The sequence below is a fragment of the Mixophyes fleayi genome, chromosome 10 (genome assembly GCF_038048845.1).
Source record: "Mixophyes fleayi isolate aMixFle1 chromosome 10, aMixFle1.hap1, whole genome shotgun sequence".
NCBI classification, from domain to species: Eukaryota; Metazoa; Chordata; class Amphibia; order Anura; family Limnodynastidae; genus Mixophyes; species Mixophyes fleayi.
Genome location: NC_134411.1, coordinates 69,057,979 through 69,081,165, shown reverse-complemented (window position 1 = coordinate 69,081,165; position 23,187 = coordinate 69,057,979). Strand labels below are relative to the sequence as shown.

Sequence of the window (23,187 nt, the reverse complement as noted above, 5' to 3'; positions counted from 1 at the left end):
TGTTACTACAAGTCCGATTGTATTAGGCCTTCCATGGCTTCAATGTCACTCTCCCCAGATTGACTGGCACACTCCTCAAGTTACGTCTTGGGGAACTGAATGTCATCATCGTTGTCTCTCTCAAGTTATTCCACTTAAAATACAACAGTCGTCTATTCCACCAGGTCTTCCTCCACAGGATCCTTCATCTACGGATCTGTGCGATAAGGTTCTGTCAGAACGCCTTCCTCCTCATCGGGCGTTCGTGACGTCCTCGGACGTTGAAGATGGTTATCATGAGTCATCTTCTAAAACTCCATTCGTTGTGGGTTACGGTCACCATCCGTCTTTTCCGGAATTTCCTGCCCTCCCTCCCACCCAAGTTCCTGCTGTAGAGACTATTTGCCAAACCTTTAAAAATATTTGGTTGCAGGTCAAAACCTGTTTAAAGAAGACTTCTGCCAGATATAAGTCTTTTGCAGATAAAAAGAGACGGGCTATTCCACCACTGAAAATCGGAGATCGTGTTTGGTTATCAACCAAAAATATTCATTTGAAGGTCCCATCTAAGAAGTTCTACTCCAAGTTTCCGGACAAACCCGGTTCCAGGTGTTCTGTGCCCACCTTTAAAAGGGGGCTACTGTCACTCACCGGACTGTGAGTGCTACTTCTCGTGTGTTTAGGAACCGTGGCCGTCCGCCATCCTGAGGGTCTGCGCATGTGCAGCCCTTTCAAGCCTTCAGTATCTGTTGCTTTTCATTAATTGGCTGATCAGGCAACACTCCCTATTTAAAGCACCTGTGGTCAATACCTCGTTGCCTGATCTTGGAGTCTCATTCCCATGAGCCTCTGAAGGTGTTCCTGTGTTTCCTCGTGTATTCAGCTCCTGCCGATTCCTGTTATTTCTACTGTGGTTTCCAGACCACTTCAACTCTCCTGTGTTCATCGTGTCTACACCAGCTGATTCCTATCCGCTGCCTCCGTTGTTTCTACAGAGTTCCTACTCACTTCAACACTCCTGTGTTCATCGTGTCTGCACCAGCTGATTCCTATCCGCTGCCTCCTCTGCTTCTACAGAGTTCCTGCTCGCCTCAACTCCCCGATGTTCATCGTGTCTGCAGCCAGCTGATTCCTATCCGCTGCCTCCGCTGCTTCTACAGAGTTCCTGCTCACCTCAACTCCCCGGTGTTCATCGTGTCTGCAGCCAGCTAATTCCTATCCGCTGCCTCCGTTGCTTCTACAGAGTTCCAGCTCATCTCAACTCTCCTGTGTTCATCGGGTCAGCGCTCCGCTGCTTCCATCTCTGCTACTGGAGTTCAGACCGCCTCAACTCTCCCGTGTTCTTCAAGTTCCAGTTCCATTTACTACTGCTTCCAGAGTATTGCCTCGTTCATGATGGTTTACCTGCCGTGCGCTGCACCAACTTGATTACCGCTTCCACCTTCCAGTGATCTCTCCTCCTGCCGGCCTTCAGCCGTTCAGGTATCCCTGCACGTCTCTCTGACAGCCTGCTCTCCTGAACCGCGGTATGCATACTTTTCATTAACTTTGCTTGTGTATTGCATATCTAGCTGGACTGTGCTGTGTTCTCCTCCGGAGTCCTCTATCCACTGAGACTATTGCTACCATTGACTTTGTCTCCTATTTGCCTGGATTGTTATTGTGACTTTGTATACTTTAGCAGTGCTGCTCTGTTATCATTGTGTTGTGATATCATCGTGAGATCAAGTTCTGTGTACCCGTGTATACTCTGCATAGCATTCATCTCCTCGTGCCCTCCTCACATATATATTGCAGTGGTACAACTTGCTATAGGCAGACCACTGATTCCAGTTCCCTGTGACACCAGTTTCAAGTATCCTCTCACATTGCAGTGGTACAACTTGCTATACGCAGACCACTGACTTCCCTGTTATCTACCTTCACCTGGATTCCATTCCTTTACCTAGACAGCGGTACAACTTGCTATACGCAGACCGCTGACTCTCACTACCTCCTCGCTACCTCTGGACATTCCTCCTCACTATAGCAGTGGTACGACCTGCTATACGCAGACCACTGACTACCCTCACGTTTCCTTGTCCATCCAGTTCCTCGTGTTCAATTATATACTCTCTACCAGTGCTGCTAGTCATAGACTTTCCTCGAGCATTCTCTCACCATCTGCTGTTCCTCCAGTTCCGTTGTCACCCTGCTACCAGAGTACCTATTACCATCTATATTACTCTTGTAAGCCAACATCTGGTGATTTCCTGGGTAAAGACTCCTAGTACCCGTGACAGTAAGATCAGGCCATGACAAACCCAGGATCGGAACCAACAGCTATTGAGATGCTGCGGTATCTGGTTACCCGTATGGAACAACAAGATGTTCGTCAACAACAGTTGCTGCAATGTTATCAGACTTTAGTCGCCCAAGTAACTTCTGTGCAAAATGTAGCAACCACCGTTGATCCTCCCGTGTCGTCTTCTGCTTCCCCTTTGCCATCCCAGGTGTCTACTGCTTCCACGCTACACCTGCCTACTCCTTCAAAATATGATGGAGACCCCAAAACCTGTAGGGGCTTTCTTACCCAATGCTCCGTCCATTTTGAGCTCCAACCTCAAAATTTCTCTACTCATCGTTCCAGAGTGGCCTATCTCATTTCCTTGTTTTCCGGACAAGCTCTCGCATGGGCTTCCCCTCTGTGGGAAAGAAATGATCCATTATTACAGGATAGTGCCAAATTTATTTCCACGTTCCGAAGTGTATTTGATGAACCAGGTCGTGTTATTTCCGCTGCACCCAGCATCCTCCATCTACGCCAAGGATCTCGTACCGTAGCTCAGTACGTCATTCAATTTCGGATACTAGCCTCTGAACTTCAGTGGAACGCTGAGGCACTGATCACCGCCTTCTGGCAGGGGCTTTCCGATATAATTTAAAAATGCACTGACCTCACAAGAAGTACCCTCCTCTTTGGATGATTTGATTTCCCTTTGCCTTCGTGTAGACATGAGGTTTCGTGAGAATGATTCCGAAAGAGTAACTTCTTTCAAAGCGCCTCTTCGCCTGGTACCTCAAGTTCATCAAGCTCCATCTCCAGTAATACCTATGGAGATAGGTCGCTCCAAATTAACTGCAGAGGAGAGAGAACGAAGAGTGATAAATAGACTCTGTATCTATTGCGCTGACTCTACTCACATGCTGAACTCATGTCCCAGGAAATGCCGGGCTCTAACCAATACTGGAGAGATAAGGTTAGGGTTTCTGGAGTCCTCTTCTTGTTCCTCGAAATTAAAAGTTTGTGCTTTTGATGTTACAGTTTCCTTTGCTACCAAATCCTTTAAGTCCCAAGCACTTATTGACTCTGGAGCTGCGGGAAACTTTATTTCGAAATCCCTCGTGAATCAATGGTCTCTACCAGTGATTACTTTGAAGACACCCATTACTGTGACTGCTATCGATGGATCACGCATTATTAATGGTCTCATCACTCAGAGTACGTCTCCAGTAACCCTTCAAATTGGTGTATTACACCAAGAAGAAATTTCATTTTTAATTCTTCCTGTTACTACAAGTCCGATTGTATTAGGCCTTCCATGGCTTCAATGTCACTCTCCCCAGATTGACTGGCACACTCCTCAAGTTACGTCTTGGGGAACTGAATGTCATCATCGTTGTCTCTCTCAAGTTATTCCACTTAAAATACAACAGTCGTCTATTCCACCAGGTCTTCCTCCACAGGATCCTTCATCTACGGATCTGTGCGATAAGGTTCTGTCAGAACGCCTTCCTCCTCATCGGGCGTTCGTGACGTCCTCGGACGTTGAAGATGGTTATCATGAGTCATCTTCTAAAACTCCATTCGTTGTGGGTTACGGTCACCATCCGTCTTTTCCGGAATTTCCTGCCCTCCCTCCCACCCAAGTTCCTGCTGTAGAGACTATTTGCCAAACCTTTAAAAATATTTGGTTGCAGGTCAAAACCTGTTTAAAGAAGACTTCTGCCAGATATAAGTCTTTTGCAGATAAAAAGAGACGGGCTATTCCACCACTGAAAATCGGAGATCGTGTTTGGTTATCAACCAAAAATATTCATTTGAAGGTCCCATCTAAGAAGTTCTACTCCAAGTTTCCGGACAAACCCGGTTCCAGGTGTTCTGTGCCCACCTTTAAAAGGGGGCTACTGTCACTCACCGGACTGTGAGTGCTACTTCTCGTGTGTTTAGGAACCGTGGCCGTCCGCCATCCTGAGGGTCTGCGCATGTGCAGCCCTTTCAAGCCTTCAGTATCTGTTGCTTTTCATTAATTGGCTGATCAGGCAACACTCCCTATTTAAAGCACCTGTGGTCAATACCTCGTTGCCTGATCTTGGAGTCTCATTCCCATGAGCCTCTGAAGGTGTTCCTGTGTTTCCTCGTGTATTCAGCTCCTGCCGATTCCTGTTATTTCTACTGTGGTTTCCAGACCACTTCAACTCTCCTGTGTTCATCGTGTCTACACCAGCTGATTCCTATCCGCTGCCTCCGTTGTTTCTACAGAGTTCCTACTCACTTCAACACTCCTGTGTTCATCGTGTCTGCACCAGCTGATTCCTATCCGCTGCCTCCTCTGCTTCTACAGAGTTCCTGCTCGCCTCAACTCCCCGATGTTCATCGTGTCTGCAGCCAGCTGATTCCTATCCGCTGCCTCCGCTGCTTCTACAGAGTTCCTGCTCACCTCAACTCCCCGGTGTTCATCGTGTCTGCAGCCAGCTAATTCCTATCCGCTGCCTCCGTTGCTTCTACAGAGTTCCAGCTCATCTCAACTCTCCTGTGTTCATCGGGTCAGCGCTCCGCTGCTTCCATCTCTGCTACTGGAGTTCAGACCGCCTCAACTCTCCCGTGTTCTTCAAGTTCCAGTTCCATTTACTACTGCTTCCAGAGTATTGCCTCGTTCATGATGGTTTACCTGCCGTGCGCTGCACCAACTTGATTACCGCTTCCACCTTCCAGTGATCTCTCCTCCTGCCGGCCTTCAGCCGTTCAGGTATCCCTGCACGTCTCTCTGACAGCCTGCTCTCCTGAACCGCGGTATGCATACTTTTCATTAACTTTGCTTGTGTATTGCATATCTAGCTGGACTGTGCTGTGTTCTCCTCCGGAGTCCTCTATCCACTGAGACTATTGCTACCATTGACTTTGTCTCCTATTTGCCTGGATTGTTATTGTGACTTTGTATACTTTAGCAGTGCTGCTCTGTTATCATTGTGTTGTGATATCATCGTGAGATCAAGTTCTGTGTACCCGTGTATACTCTGCATAGCATTCATCTCCTCGTGCCCTCCTCACATATATATTGCAGTGGTACAACTTGCTATAGGCAGACCACTGATTCCAGTTCCCTGTGACACCAGTTTCAAGTATCCTCTCACATTGCAGTGGTACAACTTGCTATACGCAGACCACTGACTTCCCTGTTATCTACCTTCACCTGGATTCCATTCCTTTACCTAGACAGCGGTACAACTTGCTATACGCAGACCGCTGACTCTCACTACCTCCTCGCTACCTCTGGACATTCCTCCTCACTATAGCAGTGGTACGACCTGCTATACGCAGACCACTGACTACCCTCACGTTTCCTTGTCCATCCAGTTCCTCGTGTTCAATTATATACTCTCTACCAGTGCTGCTAGTCATAGACTTTCCTCGAGCATTCTCTCACCATCTGCTGTTCCTCCAGTTCCGTTGTCACCCTGCTACCAGAGTACCTATTACCATCTATATTACTCTTGTAAGCCAACATCTGGTGATTTCCTGGGTAAAGACTCCTAGTACCCGTGACAGTAAGATCAGGCCATGACAAACCCAGGATCGGAACCAACAGCTATTGAGATGCTGCGGTATCTGGTTACCCGTATGGAACAACAAGATGTTCGTCAACAACAGTTGCTGCAATGTTATCAGACTTTAGTCGCCCAAGTAACTTCTGTGCAAAATGTAGCAACCACCGTTGATCCTCCCGTGTCGTCTTCTGCTTCCCCTTTGCCATCCCAGGTGTCTACTGCTTCCACGCTACACCTGCCTACTCCTTCAAAATATGATGGAGACCCCAAAACCTGTAGGGGCTTTCTTACCCAATGCTCCGTCCATTTTGAGCTCCAACCTCAAAATTTCTCTACTCATCGTTCCAGAGTGGCCTATCTCATTTCCTTGTTTTCCGGACAAGCTCTCGCATGGGCTTCCCCTCTGTGGGAAAGAAATGATCCATTATTACAGGATAGTGCCAAATTTATTTCCACGTTCCGAAGTGTATTTGATGAACCAGGTCGTGTTATTTCCGCTGCACCCAGCATCCTCCATCTACGCCAAGGATCTCGTACCGTAGCTCAGTACGTCATTCAATTTCGTATACTAGCCTCTGAACTTCAGTGGAACGCTGAGGCACTGATCACCGCCTTCTGGCAGGGGCTTTCCGATAAAATTAAAAATGCACTGACCTCACAAGAAGTACCCTCCTCTTTGGATGATTTGATTTCCCTTTGCCTTCGTGTAGACATGAGGTTTTCGTGAGAATGATTCCGAAAGAGTAACTTCTTTCAAAGCGCCTCTTCGCCTGGTACCTCAAGTTCATCAAGCTCCATCTCCAGTAATACCTATGGAGATAGGTCGCTCCAAATTAACTGCAGAGGAGAGAGAACGAAGAGTGATAAATAGACTCTGTATCTATTGCGCTGACTCTACTCACATGCTGAACTCATGTCCCAGGAAATGCCGGGCTCTAACCAATACTGGAGAGATAAGGTTAGGGTTTCTGGAGTCCTCTTCTTGTTCCTCGAAATTAAAAGTTTGTGCTTTTGATGTTACAGTTTCCTTTGCTACCAAATCCTTTAAGTCCCAAGCACTTATTGACTCTGGAGCTGCGGGAAACTTTATTTCGAAATCCCTCGTGAATCAATGGTCTCTACCAGTGATTACTTTGAAGACACCCATTACTGTGACTGCTATCGATGGATCACGCATTATTAATGGTCTCATCACTCAGAGTACGTCTCCAGTAACCCTTCAAATTGGTGTATTACACCAAGAAGAAATTTCATTTTTAATTCTTCCTGTTACTACAAGTCCGATTGTATTAGGCCTTCCATGGCTTCAATGTCACTCTCCCCAGATTGACTGGCACACTCCTCAAGTTACGTCTTGGGGAACTGAATGTCATCATCGTTGTCTCTCTCAAGTTATTCCACTTAAAATACAACAGTCGTCTATTCCACCAGGTCTTCCTCCACAGGATCCTTCATCTACGGATCTGTGCGATAAGGTTCTGTCAGAACGCCTTCCTCCTCATCGGGCATTCGTGACGTCCTCGGACGTTGAAGATGGTTATCATGAGTCATCTTCTAAAACTCCATTCGTTGTGGGTTACGGTCACCATCCGTCTTTTCCGGAATTTCCTGCTCTCCCTCCCACCCAAGTTCCTGCTGTAGAGACTATTTGCCAAACCTTTAAAAATATTTGGTCGCAGGTCAAAACCTGTTTAAAGAAGACTTCTGCCAGATATAAGTCTTTTGCAGATAAAAAGAGACGGGCTATTCCACCACTGAAAATCGGAGATCGTGTTTGGTTATCAACCAAAAATATTCATTTGAAGGTCCCATCTAAGAAGTTCTACTCCAAGTTTCCGGACAAACCTGGTTCCAGGTGTTCTGTGCCCACCTTTAAAAGGGGGCTACTGTCACTCACCGGACTGTGAGTGCTACTTCTCGTGTGTTTAGGAACCTCTGGCCGTCCGCCATCCTGAGGGTCTACGCATGTGCAGCCCTTTCAAGCCTTCAGTATCTGTTGCTTTTCATTAATTGGCTGATCAGGCAACACTCCCTATTTAAAGCACCTGTGGTCAATACCTCGTTGCCTGATCTTGGACTCTCATTCCCATGAGCCTCTGAAGGTGTTCCTGTGTTTCCTCGTGTATTCAGCTTCTGCTGATTCCTGTTATTTCTACTGTGGTTTCCAGACCACTTCAACTCTCCTGTGTTCATCGTGTCTACACCAGCTGATTCCTATCCGCTGCCTCCGTTGTTTCTACAGAGTTCCTACTCACTTCAACTCTCCTGTGTTCATCGTGTCTACACCAGCTGATTCCTATCCGCTGCCTCCTCTGCTTCTACAGAGTTCCTGCTGGCCTCAACTCCCCGGTGTTCATCGTGTCTGCAGCCAGCTGATTCCTATCCGCTGCCTCCGCTGCTTCTACAGAGTTCCTGCTCACCTCAACTCCCCGGTGTTCATCGTGTCTGCAGCCAGCTGATTCCTATCCGCTGCCTCCGTTGCTTCTACAGAGTTCCAGCTCATCTCAACTCTCCTGTGTTCATCGGGTCAGCGCTCCGCTGCTTCCATCTCTGCTACTGGAGTTCAGACCGCCTCAACTCTCCCGTGCTCTTCAAGTTCCAGTTCCATTTACTACTGCTTCCAGAGTATTGCCTCGTTCATGATGGTTTACCTGCCGTGCGCTGCACCAACTTGATTACCGCTTCCACCTTCCAGTGATCTCTCCTCCTGCCGGCCTTCAGCCGTTCAGGTATCCCTGCACGTCTCTCTGACAGCCTGCTCTCCTGAACTGCGGTATGCATACTTCTCATTGACTTTGCTTGTGTATTGCATATCTAGCTGGACTGTGCTGTGTTCTCCTCCGGAGTCCTCTATCCACTGAGACTATTGCTACCATTGACTTTGTCTCCTATTTGCCTGGATTGTTATTGTGACTTTGTATACTTTAGCAGTGCTGCTCTGTTATCATTGTGTTGTGATATCATCGTGGGATCAAGTTCTGTGTACCCGTGTATACTCTGCATAGCATTCATCTCCTCGTGCCCTCCTCACATATATATTGCAGTGGTACAACTTGCTATAGGCAGACCACTGATTCCAGTTCCCTGTGACACCAGTTTCAAGTATCCTCTCACATAGCAGTGGTACAACTTGCTATACGCAGACCACTGACTTCCCTGTTATCTACCTTCACCTGGATTCCATTCCTTTACCTAGACAGCGGTACAACTTGCTATACGCCGACCACTGACTCTCACTACCTCCTCGTTACCTCTGGACATTCCTTCTCACTATAGCAGTGGTACAACTTGCTATACGCAGACCACTGACTACCCTCACGTTTCCTTGTCCATCCAGTTTCTCGTGTTCAATTATATACTCTCTACCAGTGCTTCTAGTCATAGACTTTCCTCGAGCATTCTCTCACCATCTGCTGTTCCTCCAGTTCCGTTGTCACCCTGCTACCAGAGTACCTATTACCATCTATATTACTCTGGTAAGCCAACATCTGGTGATTTCATGGGTAAAGACTCCTAGTACCCGTGACAGTTCCAAGACGCTCTGGGCGCAACAGATAGCTGGGCGTATGCGCGGACAATAGCGCAACCTGTAGGCTATTAATCTAGTTGGTATCAGGCAAAGGCTGTGAGTAGTTTCAGAGCTAGGCTCTGATTGTCTAGCAGTAGTATTTAGGGCAGTGAGGACTGAGCCTCACTGCCGGTTATAGCTTCCTGTTTTCAGTTCTGCTGCCTGCTACCTTGTTCCTGAGTTGGTGTTTCAACCTCAGATTAATTGCCCGTGTATGACCCTTGCCTGTTCCTGGAATCTGAACCTGTGCTTCTGACCCTGATCTATTGCCTGAACCTGGATTTTGAACCTTTGCTAGTGACCCTGATCTTACTCCTGTCCCTGGATTCTGAACCTGTGCCTGCGACTCCTGACCTTGGTTTGTTCTCCGGCTACGTTGTCTGCTGCCGGCATCGATTCTGGCCTGGACCCCATGCTGCTGTCTATCATAACACTCTATTCCTGGGTTCTCCTTAGCCGGTGCACATCTCTCGAACCTCTGTGTGTCTGCAGCCAAGTCTGTCCCCACCACTAGGGGCAACAGTGAACACCAGACTTCAGAGCAGACTTCGGGTTTTGTTGTACCGGCTGGGGGGGGGGTTCCTAACACTCTGTCCCTCCAGTCTGCTCCAGAGAGAACATAGTCCTTCCAGTCCGCTCCAGAGACATTGCCACCTGTTACAGTCCAGCCCGAGTTGCCAGTCAATACGGTCTGGCCTGAGTTGCCAGTCATTACGGTCCGGCCTGAGTTGCCAGTCCATACGGTCCAGCCCAAGTTGCCAGTAAATACAGTCCAACCCGAGTTGCCAGTAAATACGATACAGCCCGAGTCACCATTGAAGGCGGTGCAGCCCGAGTCGCCACTTGGCATGGTTCAGCCCGAGTTATTACTTGGTGCTGTCCGGTCCGAGGCTTCACCCAGTTCTGTCCGGTCCGAGGCTTCTCCCAGTGCTGTTCAGTCCAAGTGTGCCCAGTCCGGGCCATCCTCCAAGTGTGCCCAGTCCGGGCCGTCCTCCAAGTGTTCTCAGTACGGGCTGCCTCTTGCAGAGGATCTCCAGTCTTAGCTGTCATCTACTTTTGATAGGAACCTTTCTCAACTTAGTGCCCTTCTGAGGTTTTGTGCTTCATATTTTCCCTCCGTACCTAGCCTTGTCAACAACCCAAAAAGGCAGGTACTGTTCATGTTATCAAATTTTAGAGGAGAAGCCTTAGAATGGTCAAACCCCTTTATCGAGACTAAGCATCCCATCCTGTCTGATTTATAACTCTTTACTGAAGCAGTGATCAGAAAGTTTGCGCCATCCCTCGCAGTGCCAACTTGCGGATCATCTGTACATTCGGAAATATCTCCTATCACCTCGTTCCAAGAATTACCACTGAGCTCTACCCCAGTGGTTCAGGCTCCCATTCCGAGGAAGTTTCGAAAAAAGAAAGAATGAAAGAAGGGTCTGTGGTGCCTCAACTACACTCTGGTATGCTTTCCATCTCTTTTCTGCCCTTGAACGAGGACTTCTCCACCAGGACCCTGACTCTGGACTATGATTCAGACTTTTCTTAACCATTTTTGGTGATTTGGCCATCTGGAATCCGCCCTTAAGGGAGGGGGTACTGTCACGATCAGCCTGCAGCTTGCTGCTTTGTATTGGTAGCTCCTGCCTCCAGGACTATTGGACTCTATATTTGTGTTCATTGTATATATTATGGCAGTAAATCTAACTAACCAGAGGTGTGCTTTATCCTTCTCACTACTAGTGGTTAACCTGTTTGACTAAGTATCTCCTGCATTTGGGTGTTCCCTACTTATACCTGCCTCTCTTCCACTCCTGTGCTGGTCATTGTTGTTTTGTTGCCCTTCCTATGGGTTTGTTCTCCTGCTGCTCCTGTGCCCTCGGAGCCTCACATTTAGCCGCTGACACCACTTCTCAGGATCTCTCTCCACTTACCTTGCTACCCATGTCTGCAGTATTCCTTGCAACCAGTATTCAGCCTTATCAGAGATCCCTGTGCAGTTTTTTAACTATATTTGGTTTGTACTATTTATTTGTATTTTCTAGCAATAAACACCTTATACTTCATCACATCACAGACTCCATAGCTGTGATTTACTTTGAAGCGTGACATAGACCGAGCTGTTTAACTGCAATAGTATTGGGATTGTCACCGGTGGAAACATCTGCACTAACATTGCCTTACACTGTAGAAATAAATAAATAACAGGACATATTCCTAACAAATAAGAATATATAGGGACGCTAGTCTTAATATTATTTGGTATGTTGATCCAGGGAATTGTCTGATTGGATTTAGATTCTTTTTGCTTTCCTCTGGATAAACATAAAGGTTTGTGAGGATGAAAAGTTGAAATTGATGGACATATGTATATTTCTAAATCTATCTAAACAACTAAATAAGTAACTACCTATTTAACTATGCATATGGTTGTTACTGAAAGCCTTTAGAAGAGAAGACAATAACCATAAGGAAGAATAGACACCTAATGTAACTAAAGGACAATAACAGTCAACTGAGTAATTGTCAGTATGGGATGTGTGGCAAAGAGGCCTATTTCCCACACCTCTCTTGCATAGGGACAGGTGAGGTCCCGAGGAACTTGCAGCTTAAGATGGCAGACAGGGTTAAAATTTCACATAACAAGACTCCTAGGGTGAACTCCCACAGATGGTCTCGTTAGGAAATTAGACTAAAAGGAGGGATTTATGGTATTTAAAGCTGTATTTTGCTGATATGTGGGTGACTGATGCTGAGCAAGTCGACCAGTTAATAGAGAGATGGATTGTAATAGCTAGCATTAGGGTCAGTAGGAGATGTAGACAACGTGATATTGCTTTCTGGTGTCATCCTGACAAGAATGTGTGCCGTTATTGTGATGTGAACAATAAAGCACCATCTGATTTGAAGCAAGAAGCTGTTGGTGGCTGATGTCTGCGGGGAGTCAGTGTCATAAGTTATCAGAAGTTCTACAGATGATTATTTAGGTTTAGCTTAAAATGGAGAAAAATAAAAAAATGAGAAATATATTTGGAAGTGATAAAAGCAAATTATTGATTTACCTGCATCTTAACACGTCATCTGGTTGTATGTATGGGAAGTTTGAGGTTCTTTTACCTTTTCCTTCTTGCCAAGCCTTTAACAATTCCTTTAGTTTGAGTTCAAAGGCTGGATTGCCAGATCCATGGTCATGTGGAAACTTTTCTCCAGATAACTTATTTTGGGATGGAAGCATTGCATTTGCTTCTTGAATGGAGATAGATCTTGGTTCCTGGCTAAGGCCCTGGGAGTGACTGGCTCTGACATATAAGCTTGAACTTGGCATATTGGGATTTATGAGTCTTGAGTCATTTTTAGGTATTGTGGTGTTTATGCCTATGTTAAAATGTGCACCACTGAAAGGTACATCATATTTACTTTTCTTTTTCTCTGAAAAAAAGCAGATTGGTTGAAAACTCCATTAGTATAAATATGTGAACCAGGTAAAAAAAAGCTGAAGAGGAGGATATTGGCTGCTGATGGTACATTATGTGGATACTTATTATACATTATAAAATGTCATAGATGTAGGTCAGTGTAAGCTAACATAATATGCACAATTATTTTCTCATTATATAGGACATATATTGTACATAGCATAAAATTCCATAGAAAATAATAATAACCACTGCAACCACCTTCACAATCCAAGATCATTTCCCATCAATGGCATTTACAGAGATGATGATGATGACATCCCTGCATGTTAAATATGGAATGCTAAACTTTTCTTTCCTCCATTTGAAGGAAGACAGGTGCCCCTGATGTTTGAGAGAGGCTCCTCTCACTTGCAAACCTCTATAACGGCTACGGCTGATAGAGTTTTGAAGTTCAGGGCTTGATTCATCAAGGCACGCAAAATGAATGTAATGTGCATTTGTTTTTTAAACACATGTAAATCCGTATTCAACTGCAATCATAAGAAATGCCTCTTGTTTAATACGGGTGTGTTCTGCTTATAGGGCACTTGCTCTTGATTGCAAACACATGTTCTAGCATGCATATGCGACTGCCATCACAACCACTCGGCACTTATACCTGCACTGTAGATGGGGCAAATGCTATCTGAGAGATGCCCAAATCTTGCATCGGAAACTGCTGGGCGGCTCGAGCTTGGCACGCCTTACTCTACATTGACTACGCAGGCTGACGTAATTGTCCTTTGCGGTTGAAGATAAATTGGATGTTCTTGCGTTCAGTGACGTATATTCCATTTCTGGGCATGCACAGTACGATTTAACACAACATGTGGCATGTATTCAACATTTATGTTCCTTAGTGAATCAGGCCCTCTGTGTTCTTGACACATTGGAACTTGTTATGTATTAAGAGCACAGATTACAGTCTATAGCCAACTCAATACGTTAAAAGCACTGAAATTCAAAATACTCCTGCCAGCCACAGCAGCAAAATTGGCCACCATGGAGCAGCTGGTTTGGGGGAGAATATCTCCAGAATTGAAAGGGTGCTGGAAAACTAACCCCTGCTGCTCTGCTAGTTGGGGAAAATAGTTAATATATACAAATTAATTTGGGTGGGCATCACGTTTAATAATAGAGCAATGGAGTATGAGTGATACAGGGAATTTAAATTGGTTCCTACTTTAAAATCCAGAAGAAAGAACAAAGTTGCAACTTGGAAACCAAATGCTACATAATTTGTAAATTAATTGTACTTAACACATTGAGGGCACTTAAGAAAGCTATTTAATAAAGTATAAAGAAATCTATAGCATTGTTGGTAAATAAAATTTTGTACAATACATCTTGGAAGATTTTACCTTTAGTAATTGTTATACACACATATAATACAATAAAAAACGCATAGCTCCATTCTTTGAAGGGATGTACTGTTGTTTGTTGCATAGTTGGGCTATGTACAATTGTTTCTCCATTTATTGGTTCTATTGTGCTCATGCTAATGTCACCACTGTGAATAGATCATTTCCCACACAGTACCTGAACTATAACACAATCCAACATTGAGCTTCATTTATGAAGGTTACACCGAGAGAAAACAGTGCAAAAGTACGTTCTTTTATTAAATTGCAAAAAGTTTGTAAACATATCGACTTTTTTTTTTTTTAATTGTTCCACACATACTGAAAACACTCTCCCACAGGTGTCAGCAAACAATGAACATGCTTCAAAAATGTTTGCACTTACTCTAACCAAGATCAACAACATCCCACTATCCATAGATTCTGCTAGTCACAGAGCACACAATCCCATTGCAGGGACTCTCCTACTCAAAGTCTCACTGCTGCTGGTTACACTGTCACTTTCACAAATAAGATCCAATATCTAGGGACCCTTGATTACTTGGGAACTACATTGCTGCTGTGCAATTAAATGGAAAATAATATATAGTAAGGCAGATCTCTTATAAATTCCAAATAGCCAGGCTCCTTCCCTCCAGAGCAGCCATGCTGCCTAGCTGCAGCGATCCCCCTCGCGGTATAGAAGCACTTTCCATCAAGTTACTATCTCGCTCCCAGTAGCTTCAAGCTATACATACACTCACCCCCTCCTAGGGTCTCTGTCTGCCAATCCATGCCTCCTATCCATGCAACCTCTTACAGTTAACTTTTCCATTATCAGCTCTCCTCTCTCTTGGGACCTTTGCTTGAGGGCATTCACCGTGCACCCCCCTCGCCGATGACGCTAGTCAACCATCCTCCTTCCTGGGTCCAGACTTCTTTATGGCCATCAACTCCATGTAGGAGGAAACCATAGTCTTTATAGACTCTGTTTTCCACCTGGCCTCCCTATTTCTGTCTCTGCACTTTTGTAATGCACCGCTAACTCTTCCCCCTCCTCACCAAATGACACGGCTGTAAACATCAATGCAACTATTTACCACGAAGCCCACATCTACTATAATGACCTCCGGGTAACCTCACCTGCTGTCACCGGGGGGTTGGGCCACAATGCACGGTGACAGCCATTACAGTAAGAAAAGGGAGGTTACCTTGCTACTTTATAGGTCAATGCCTTGAGTACTACATACAGTTCTGGAGGCCCTATCCCCAAAATGACAATAATAAAACAGAAAATAAAAATCAGAGAAGAGCTAAAATGGGCTACATAACAAAATATACAAGGAAAAACCTCAACGCTGAACAAATACATCATAGATCACAAAAGGTTCAGCTTAAATGACACAATAGACATGATAGAAACATTAAGATATATCTAAAGTTTTAATAGAGTTCAGAAAAGCTGTATTTTAAAATATAAGGGGATTTATAGAACAAGGGGACACACTTTGAAATTGGAAGGAGGAAGACTGAAAGATAAAACAAGGAAGATGTTTACAGAAAGGGGCAGCAATTCTGCCTTACAGTACTGGGGTCATGAGTTCAATTACCAACCATGGCCTTATCTGTGAGGAGTTTGTATGTTCTCCCCGTGTTTGTGTGGGTTTCCTCCGGGTGCTCTGGTTTCCTCCCACACTCCAAAAACATACTGGTAGGTTAATTGGCTGCTAACAAATTGACCCTAGTCTGTGTGTGTCTGTATATTAGGGAATTTAGACTGTAAGCCCCAAAGGGGCAGGGACTGATGTGAGTGCTCTGTACAGTGCTGCGGAATTAGTGGCGCTATATAAATAAATGTAAGACTATCCATAGGATAGTATATATATGTAAGACTATCCATAGGATAGTATATATATCCATAGGATACTCTTACAGAAGGTGTAGTGGGGACTCATAGAGTAACAGAATTCTAGAATACATGGGACAAAGAAATGGCTATTGCAAAAACCTAGATAGAACATAAGAGAAAAGAGAGAAAACAAAACAGACACACATTATTTTCTGCCATCAATTCTATGTTTTTCTATCTCTATGAGTGATTACAACTATGTAAAAATTGGGCATAACTTCTAATGCACTCTGCTGCACTATAACCATGGTATCTGAGCTTGAATTTCTCTGCCGAAAATGCAGGCAAAGTACTGCTCTGCCCAGGGGACCCTCCCTCTCAGGGGTGTCAAAGAAGCAATGTTATAGAAAATATAGGCTGCAATGTCTGCAAGTTTTGTATAGTTACTGTGGTGAATTAGGTTACGTTTGTTTATCCTTAGTCCTTATTCCAGTAATATTTAAGGATTTTCTATAATATTTATTTTCTATAAAAATCAATAAAACTACAAGAAACCATTATATAGCACCTTCCATATGGATTATTTTGTGTTATCAGTAATGTGCTTTATTATATAACAATTTATTATCATCCATTCTTTTTATGTCAGTTATTGACTATAGATATTTTCATTTTCGGTGGTTTTTTTTATTTTTTTTCTCTTAAGGACTTTATTTTTAAATTTTTGTATCCAATTATCGGTCCTTGCACTCTGATGTTGCTAGAAGCAAAGTGATTACGTATTAGTTTGTAGTTCATGCAATGTCATAAATTTCAGAGGTTTTTTTCATGCCTCAGTGTACTGTGCTGATGTATATTTTTGTCTGTGTTTGTGCATATCACACGTTGTGTTATCTATATTGCACGTTGTGTTGATTAAAAACATGTCACCCTGATTTGTACAATTGTCATACTCTCTATCACAAAACGTAGGCAATTTTATTGCCATTTTGCTTTCATAAATGTCCCTCATTGTCTTGCTTATTATATTTTTTGTAATATAACTTATTTTCTGTTTTGCCAACAGTAAAGCATTACAAGGAAACTCTTTATATAACATGAAAAACATTAGAAACATTTCCTTATTCCGTAAATAACACAATGCTAAATTGTTTATAATAAGCATGAAACAAGCAGCAATCAAAAAGAAAAGAAACATGAAATAGAAGGCTGGGAGTGAAAAAGGATGGGTAGAAAGGGAGAAGGAAACTGAGAGGTAAAACAGATGTTGAACAAACTTTCAGAGATAGGGTTAGAGATCACTTATAAATATGAGGAAAGGTAATGCAACAAATGTAGCCAGGTATTGTGGTTGGTTGATACAGTTCTAGTATAGATTTCCTAGAAATCTTTGGGATAGATATTATATATATGCTAAACACTCCCATTCAATATTCTCAGTATTAAATGGAATATGACTTATTTTTATATTTCACCTGTGCTGCTTAATCGTCTAAATGGCTGCTTAAGGAAGCTGGGAAATTTCAGAAGGTGATCAGAATGAGAAGTAGCAGATGATTCATTTGAAGGATTTGCAGAATCTGGGTCCATGCCATCACATTGTGCTTGTAATGAAATAATGCTGGTTGGATTCTTTAAGTATAGGAAAAAAAAGGGTTCAGGATTGTACATATCCATTATATACTTTTATATAATCACTATTAGCATTAACTGAATGTCTTTTAGTGATAACAAAAAACAAAACTTATTGTAAGCTAGCTTTAGGATTACCCATAAACAGGACACACAATGTAGATCCCCACACATTTCAATTTGTCAAGACAACATCTGTTTTGGTGTGAATATGATACAGTCAGGGTGAAGAACCCTAGGTTTAATCCCGAAAGTTTACATTTTCAGATATTAACCAATGGAGATAAAATAAATACTCTGACATTCTACTGCAGCTGTTAAAAGCAAAATATTAACTCCTTACTACCAACAGCAAAATTTCTAAATGTCCCGAATTTCCAAGATTTGGACATTTGACCCTCGAAATGTTCATGTTTTTCAGACTTGAGCACACTATACTACAAATCCTCCTATCATGCATCTTGGATGCATTTATCGCTATCTAAGCTAGGTGCAGAACACTGCATTACCAGGCCTCATAGCAAAATTTGGGGGAGGGCCTGGCAAATCCGGTCTACTCTCCCGAGGCTCATGCTCTGGTCTTCTCTCCAAGTTATTAAATCAATAGAACACTTCTAAACGATGCAAAGCAAAGTTATTAAAAGTCTCCCCTCTTGTGTTAGAATGAATACAGAGTTCACATTGCAATTGCCCACATTATTGTTAATTACTTAAAATCCTAATTCCTGGTTTTATGCACTCCAAGTGCCAGCAGGGAAAGATGATGACACTGCCACCAGCCCTGCCTTGTATCTGAAATCTCTTCTGTGTCCTGGTTGCCAGATGCTCTCCTGTTAAAATTCAGCCCCAAAGGATTATGGATAGGGCATTCGTAACGTGTTTTTCAATTCCCCTGCACATGTAGATTTCACAATCATCATAACTCTTTCTTGGTTCAGTTTAAAGTTTGAAAACTATATGGGTTCCAGACTATAAAATGCATTTTAAAAACATGCAACATGCCGGTGGTAAGCCTGCTTGACGCTGGTTTGGGTACATATTTCTGATGGAAGAAATACCAACATTTAATCTACCAACATGAAAATACTGGCAGAGTAAATGCCGGTTTTTCAATTTGGCCAACACTGAAAAATACTGACATTATTATTGTTGACAATCAAAATGCTAACATTAAATCAGCAATGCCAGCGGGTCCAGTGACTGTACAGCCGTTGGATCCACTGGCAGTAAACAGTATTAAATATAAATAAATAATTTTTTTTAAAAAATGTCCCCCCCCCTCTCCCCAGCCATATTAACCTTAGAGCTGCCAGTCTAGTGCTGGTCAGAGGAAAATGGGGGTGACAAATAATGTGGGTCCCCCTGATTCTCCTCCAACCAGCCCTGGGCTTTGCCAGTGAGACTTCCTTCAGTAAGAAAGTAGTTTAGTGTTGTTCTATTGATTTATCTTTTTTTTTATGCTAAGCATGTTCCGCTGGATTATTTTTGGAATCAAGCTGCAAGACAAGATTTTTTTTATCATTACCATTTGACTTAAAAACTTACAAGGTTGGATTGTACAGATGAAGAACAGAGTTGGTGAGTATGAATGTTTTTTTTTATATTTTTTTTTTATAAAATGTTGTGGTTTCAACGAGGGGTGTTTTTTATTTACATTTTGCATTCGTGCACTGCAGGGAATGTTGATACTTGTGGTTCCCCAAGTGGCAGCATGCCCTGGCAGCCATGGGTATGCTGGTGCTTGTAGCACTTCAAGCATCAGCATGCTTAGACGGTTCATGCCAGCCTTGGTTTGCTCCAATGTAAAATAGCGTTTCATTAGTCTCTTCTATTATTAACTATTTATTACCCCACACCCACCGCCTAGGGGTGTGGAAAGAGCCCAAGTGCTGTAAGCATGGAGTTGAGTACCCCAAGGGAAGGGGCCTGCATTTTTTTGGCAGACCTCAACTCCCTAGGGAATCCAGCCCTGTGCTGACCAGCCTAGGACTGTGGGTCATTATGATAGTGGGACCCCACGCTGCAGGTTTTCCTGCTGTAGGGCCACCAGCCCCGACTGGCAAAGCCTAGGGCTGGTTGGAGGAGAATTGGGAGAATCTCACGTTGTTTGTCCCCCCAGATTTTTCTCCAACTAGCACTAGGCTTAATATGATTGGGGGGTGGGGGCACATTTTTAATTTATTTATATTTAACACTGTTTGGAATTGCTGATTTAATGTTGGCATTGTGACTGTTGCCATTTTGACTGTCGGCAATCACACTGTCGGTATTTTATCAGTGTCAGCCAAACTGAAAAACTGGCGTTTACCTTGTCGGCATTTTCAAGTCGGCAGGATAAGTGTCTGTACTTCTTCTGACATAAATATTACTACTGCTACATGATACCAAACCCACAAAATAAAAACTATGCCCTGTAATAGGCATAATAGATGGACAATGAGTTATATTCTACAGTCAAATGTTTCTATGTAAAAAGACGTGTTTAAGCAGCACAATGTAGGCAGACAAAGGAGGTTAATTACTACTAAGAGTGTGCAAGTTAAGCAATGAAATCAAATTGAAGGACATAGAACTTTAAAGTTTTTGTGAACATTTTTTACTTTGGAGTTAAAGGAGCAAAATAGATCCAGAGGGTCTACTATGGACTATATAATAAGCAAAAAAAGCAAAAGGTGAACTTAGTGACATGTTCTCTTTAAGTAATGTACATAAAGTTCTTTATAGTCTATTAAGGTTTGGGTTTCAGTAAAAAGTGTGTTAATGCCTTTAAGACATGTCTTTGGTTTTGTCTGTACTGTGTAAGTCACAGTAAAAGTAACAGAGTGATGAAGTAATCTGTATTCCCATGATTCAAATCCCATCCATCATTTAGGAACAGTAAAGCACTTAAAGGGCACTAGGGCCCAGTTACACAGTTTCATTCCCCATGTTAAAATGATTCATGAGATTTCCCCCCTAAGTATATGACTATGACCTCACTCTATGCCTGAGACACCAAGTGAAATATATGGAACTCACTTCCATTCAAACCACTTAACAAGAGTAGAAGTACTGTGCAGTTCTACATACATGGAGAATTAGAACAAATACTGAAAATTACGTCCATCAAGAGAATTTCTAGACATAGAATATAAGAGAAAACAAGGAGATTTTTGGTGAAAAAGTTCCTTGGCAATTACTTAACAATTTCTGCCATCAACATGTAATCTACATTGGAATTCTTCTAGCCATCCCCAAATGTACATTGTTCATTCAGTATTTTTGTTGCGTTATGGTCCTTATGCAGCAGTTTGCAAGTAGACATGAATGCTCCAATGTGTTTCCCGACCTCTGCTATCCAGGATGTATAAATCTTAATGTAGTTTTTTTTTCTTTATTTTAATGTGTTCCTCCTTTGCAATATGAGCAATGCTTAGTTTCAATGCTGAAGAGTAAGCTTCTTCTTTAGATCATGGAACTCTCTGATAACTATACAAAATGACAGTCTGGTGAGTCCTCAATCTGACTCCAATGTCTCCCAAGGTCTCCACTATGTCTGATCTCATTGGTGGCACTGAGGGGTCAATTTATCAATCTGCGGGTTTGCAAAAGTGAAGATGTTGCCTATAGCAACCTCTAGCTGTCATTTTGTAGAATATACTAAATAAATGATAACTAGAATCTGATTGGTTGCTATAGGCGACATCTCCACTTTTTCAAACCCATAACTTGATAAATTTACCCTTGAGTGTTTTGACTGCTTCCAGGTTTAGGAAATCCTTGCAAATTGCAGAGATAGCCAAGTATGTGGGGGCCTATGTTCCTTTCCTGTGCAGTTGGAATCCTGTTTAAGGATGTCCACAATGAGCATGGCCATGCTTAATGACTATTTTTTTTATATGTGTGCATTTCCTTACCAATTCATTGTAATATGCAAACCAAGAGGCATCCATTTTATTGTATATCGGAACTGATCCACAAAACCAGTCACACATTCCAACTAGGAATGAGGACAAATTATACACGTAATGGGGTCCTGTTGTTTACAAGTTTCACCATACATGGGATGCCCCCCTAAAGGACTACAGTTAGTTTATTTTAGCCTACAAGTGTCCATAAAGGCTTAGTACTGTAAATATGATTTATTTGGATTAACCCTGTTTATTATGAAGTAGAATTTTTGTTTAGCACTCACATAGTGTGTACAGGACTCTAATTGGAGGAGAGCTTGATATCACTCTCTACCTGCTTAATAAGGATGCTACATTTCATTCTTTGCTGTATTTGCAGTTTCCCTGTATCTGACTCTCTCTCTGTATGACTTTGGGGCACCACTTCACTTCCTGCCCACTAGCTCCCCTCTCCCACACACCCTTCTTTTGTTCCGCTAATTCACGCACTGTCACTGCTCACCATCTCTTTTCTGTGATGACCGCCCCTCTCTCCCCTTCCCACATACTATGGGCCTGAGACATTAAGGAAAGCAAACCATAAAAAAGGAGCACTTGGGCAAAACCATGTTGCATTGGAGGGGGACGTAAATTTAAAATGTGAGGACAGATTTATAGTTGGGGTGGGGCATGTCCTAGATCAACTTCAAATTCAGTGTAAAAATAAAGCTATCAAGTATTTGTGTGCTACATGAAAAAAACAACTAGAATTTAACTGAGGTGCAAAATAATTAACTAATTTGTACCCCTTGCATTGTAACATGGTTTGCCCAGGATCAAATTAACTCCTTAATTTTGCTTTACTCGATTTAATAACTCAGGCCCTATAAGTTTTGTTCTTGGTTCCACATAGTATACATACTTGCTATTATTCATCTGTTCCTCAGGTTTTGTATATCACTGTGATTACAACCCAACCCATTTTTATCTCTTTCTCTGCTTGTTTGTAATCCAATATTCTTAAAAAACAATTCAAACCACCACTCTACTCTAGCCCATGTATAAATGGAGACTGACCATGTGGCAATGAAAGAGTAAATTTCAAAGGGAAGTAGAGAGTCAGGTAGCTTATTAGCTTAAGGTTTTGTCTACTAGCCACCATTTTTTCAAGAAAATGCTTTTGAAATATTGAGCTAATAAACTACTTTCTCTCTTCCTTGCCTCCATCCAAATGTAGGCTAGTTTATGTCTTTTGTCATTCTCATTATTTATATAAGAAAAATAAAGCTTAAATGAACAGTATTTAGGAAAAAAGCAGAAGTTGAAATTAACTAAGGGAGTGGTCTGAAAGTAATATTAGACAAAACTATGAAATATGTTAACTCTTTCCATCATATACATTAAAACAACTTTCCCAATCCAGCCAAAGTAGGCACCAAGTATTTTTCTAGGGACAGTTTCAAAGGTCAGAATGTGGACAGGTAACGATGTATGTGCATTGTTGATAAATAGAAGCATTTGTGCAAAATAAATCAGGCAATTGGGAAATATTTTTCAGTTCATTAATGACCTCCAGTAATTTTATTAATTTTACCTGGTAAATGTTGCTGTTTAGTCCTGAAGTTGAAACATCTGTCAGTTTTGCAAGTTTGCCTTTCATCTTTCTCTCCTCTCGCTTTAGGAGATTATCATTTAC

At 42.7% G+C, this 23,187-nt stretch overlaps 1 protein-coding gene across 1 annotated transcript in view; it reads right to left on the bottom strand.

The window, feature by feature from the left end:
* Nucleotides 1-23,187, bottom strand: part of C10H16orf78 (chromosome 10 C16orf78 homolog) — a 43,152-nt gene that overhangs the window by 15,472 nt on the left and 4,493 nt on the right. The window contains exons 2-4 of the mRNA XM_075187535.1: nt 23,086-23,187; nt 17,466-17,622; nt 12,406-12,772 (exon numbers count right to left, since the gene is read on the bottom strand). The exon at nt 23,086-23,187 is cut by the window's right edge and continues 39 nt beyond it. Of these exons, the coding sequence (XP_075043636.1) occupies nt 12,406-12,772; nt 17,466-17,622; nt 23,086-23,187 (626 nt within the window). The remainder of the gene's footprint in view (nt 1-12,405; nt 12,773-17,465; nt 17,623-23,085) is intronic.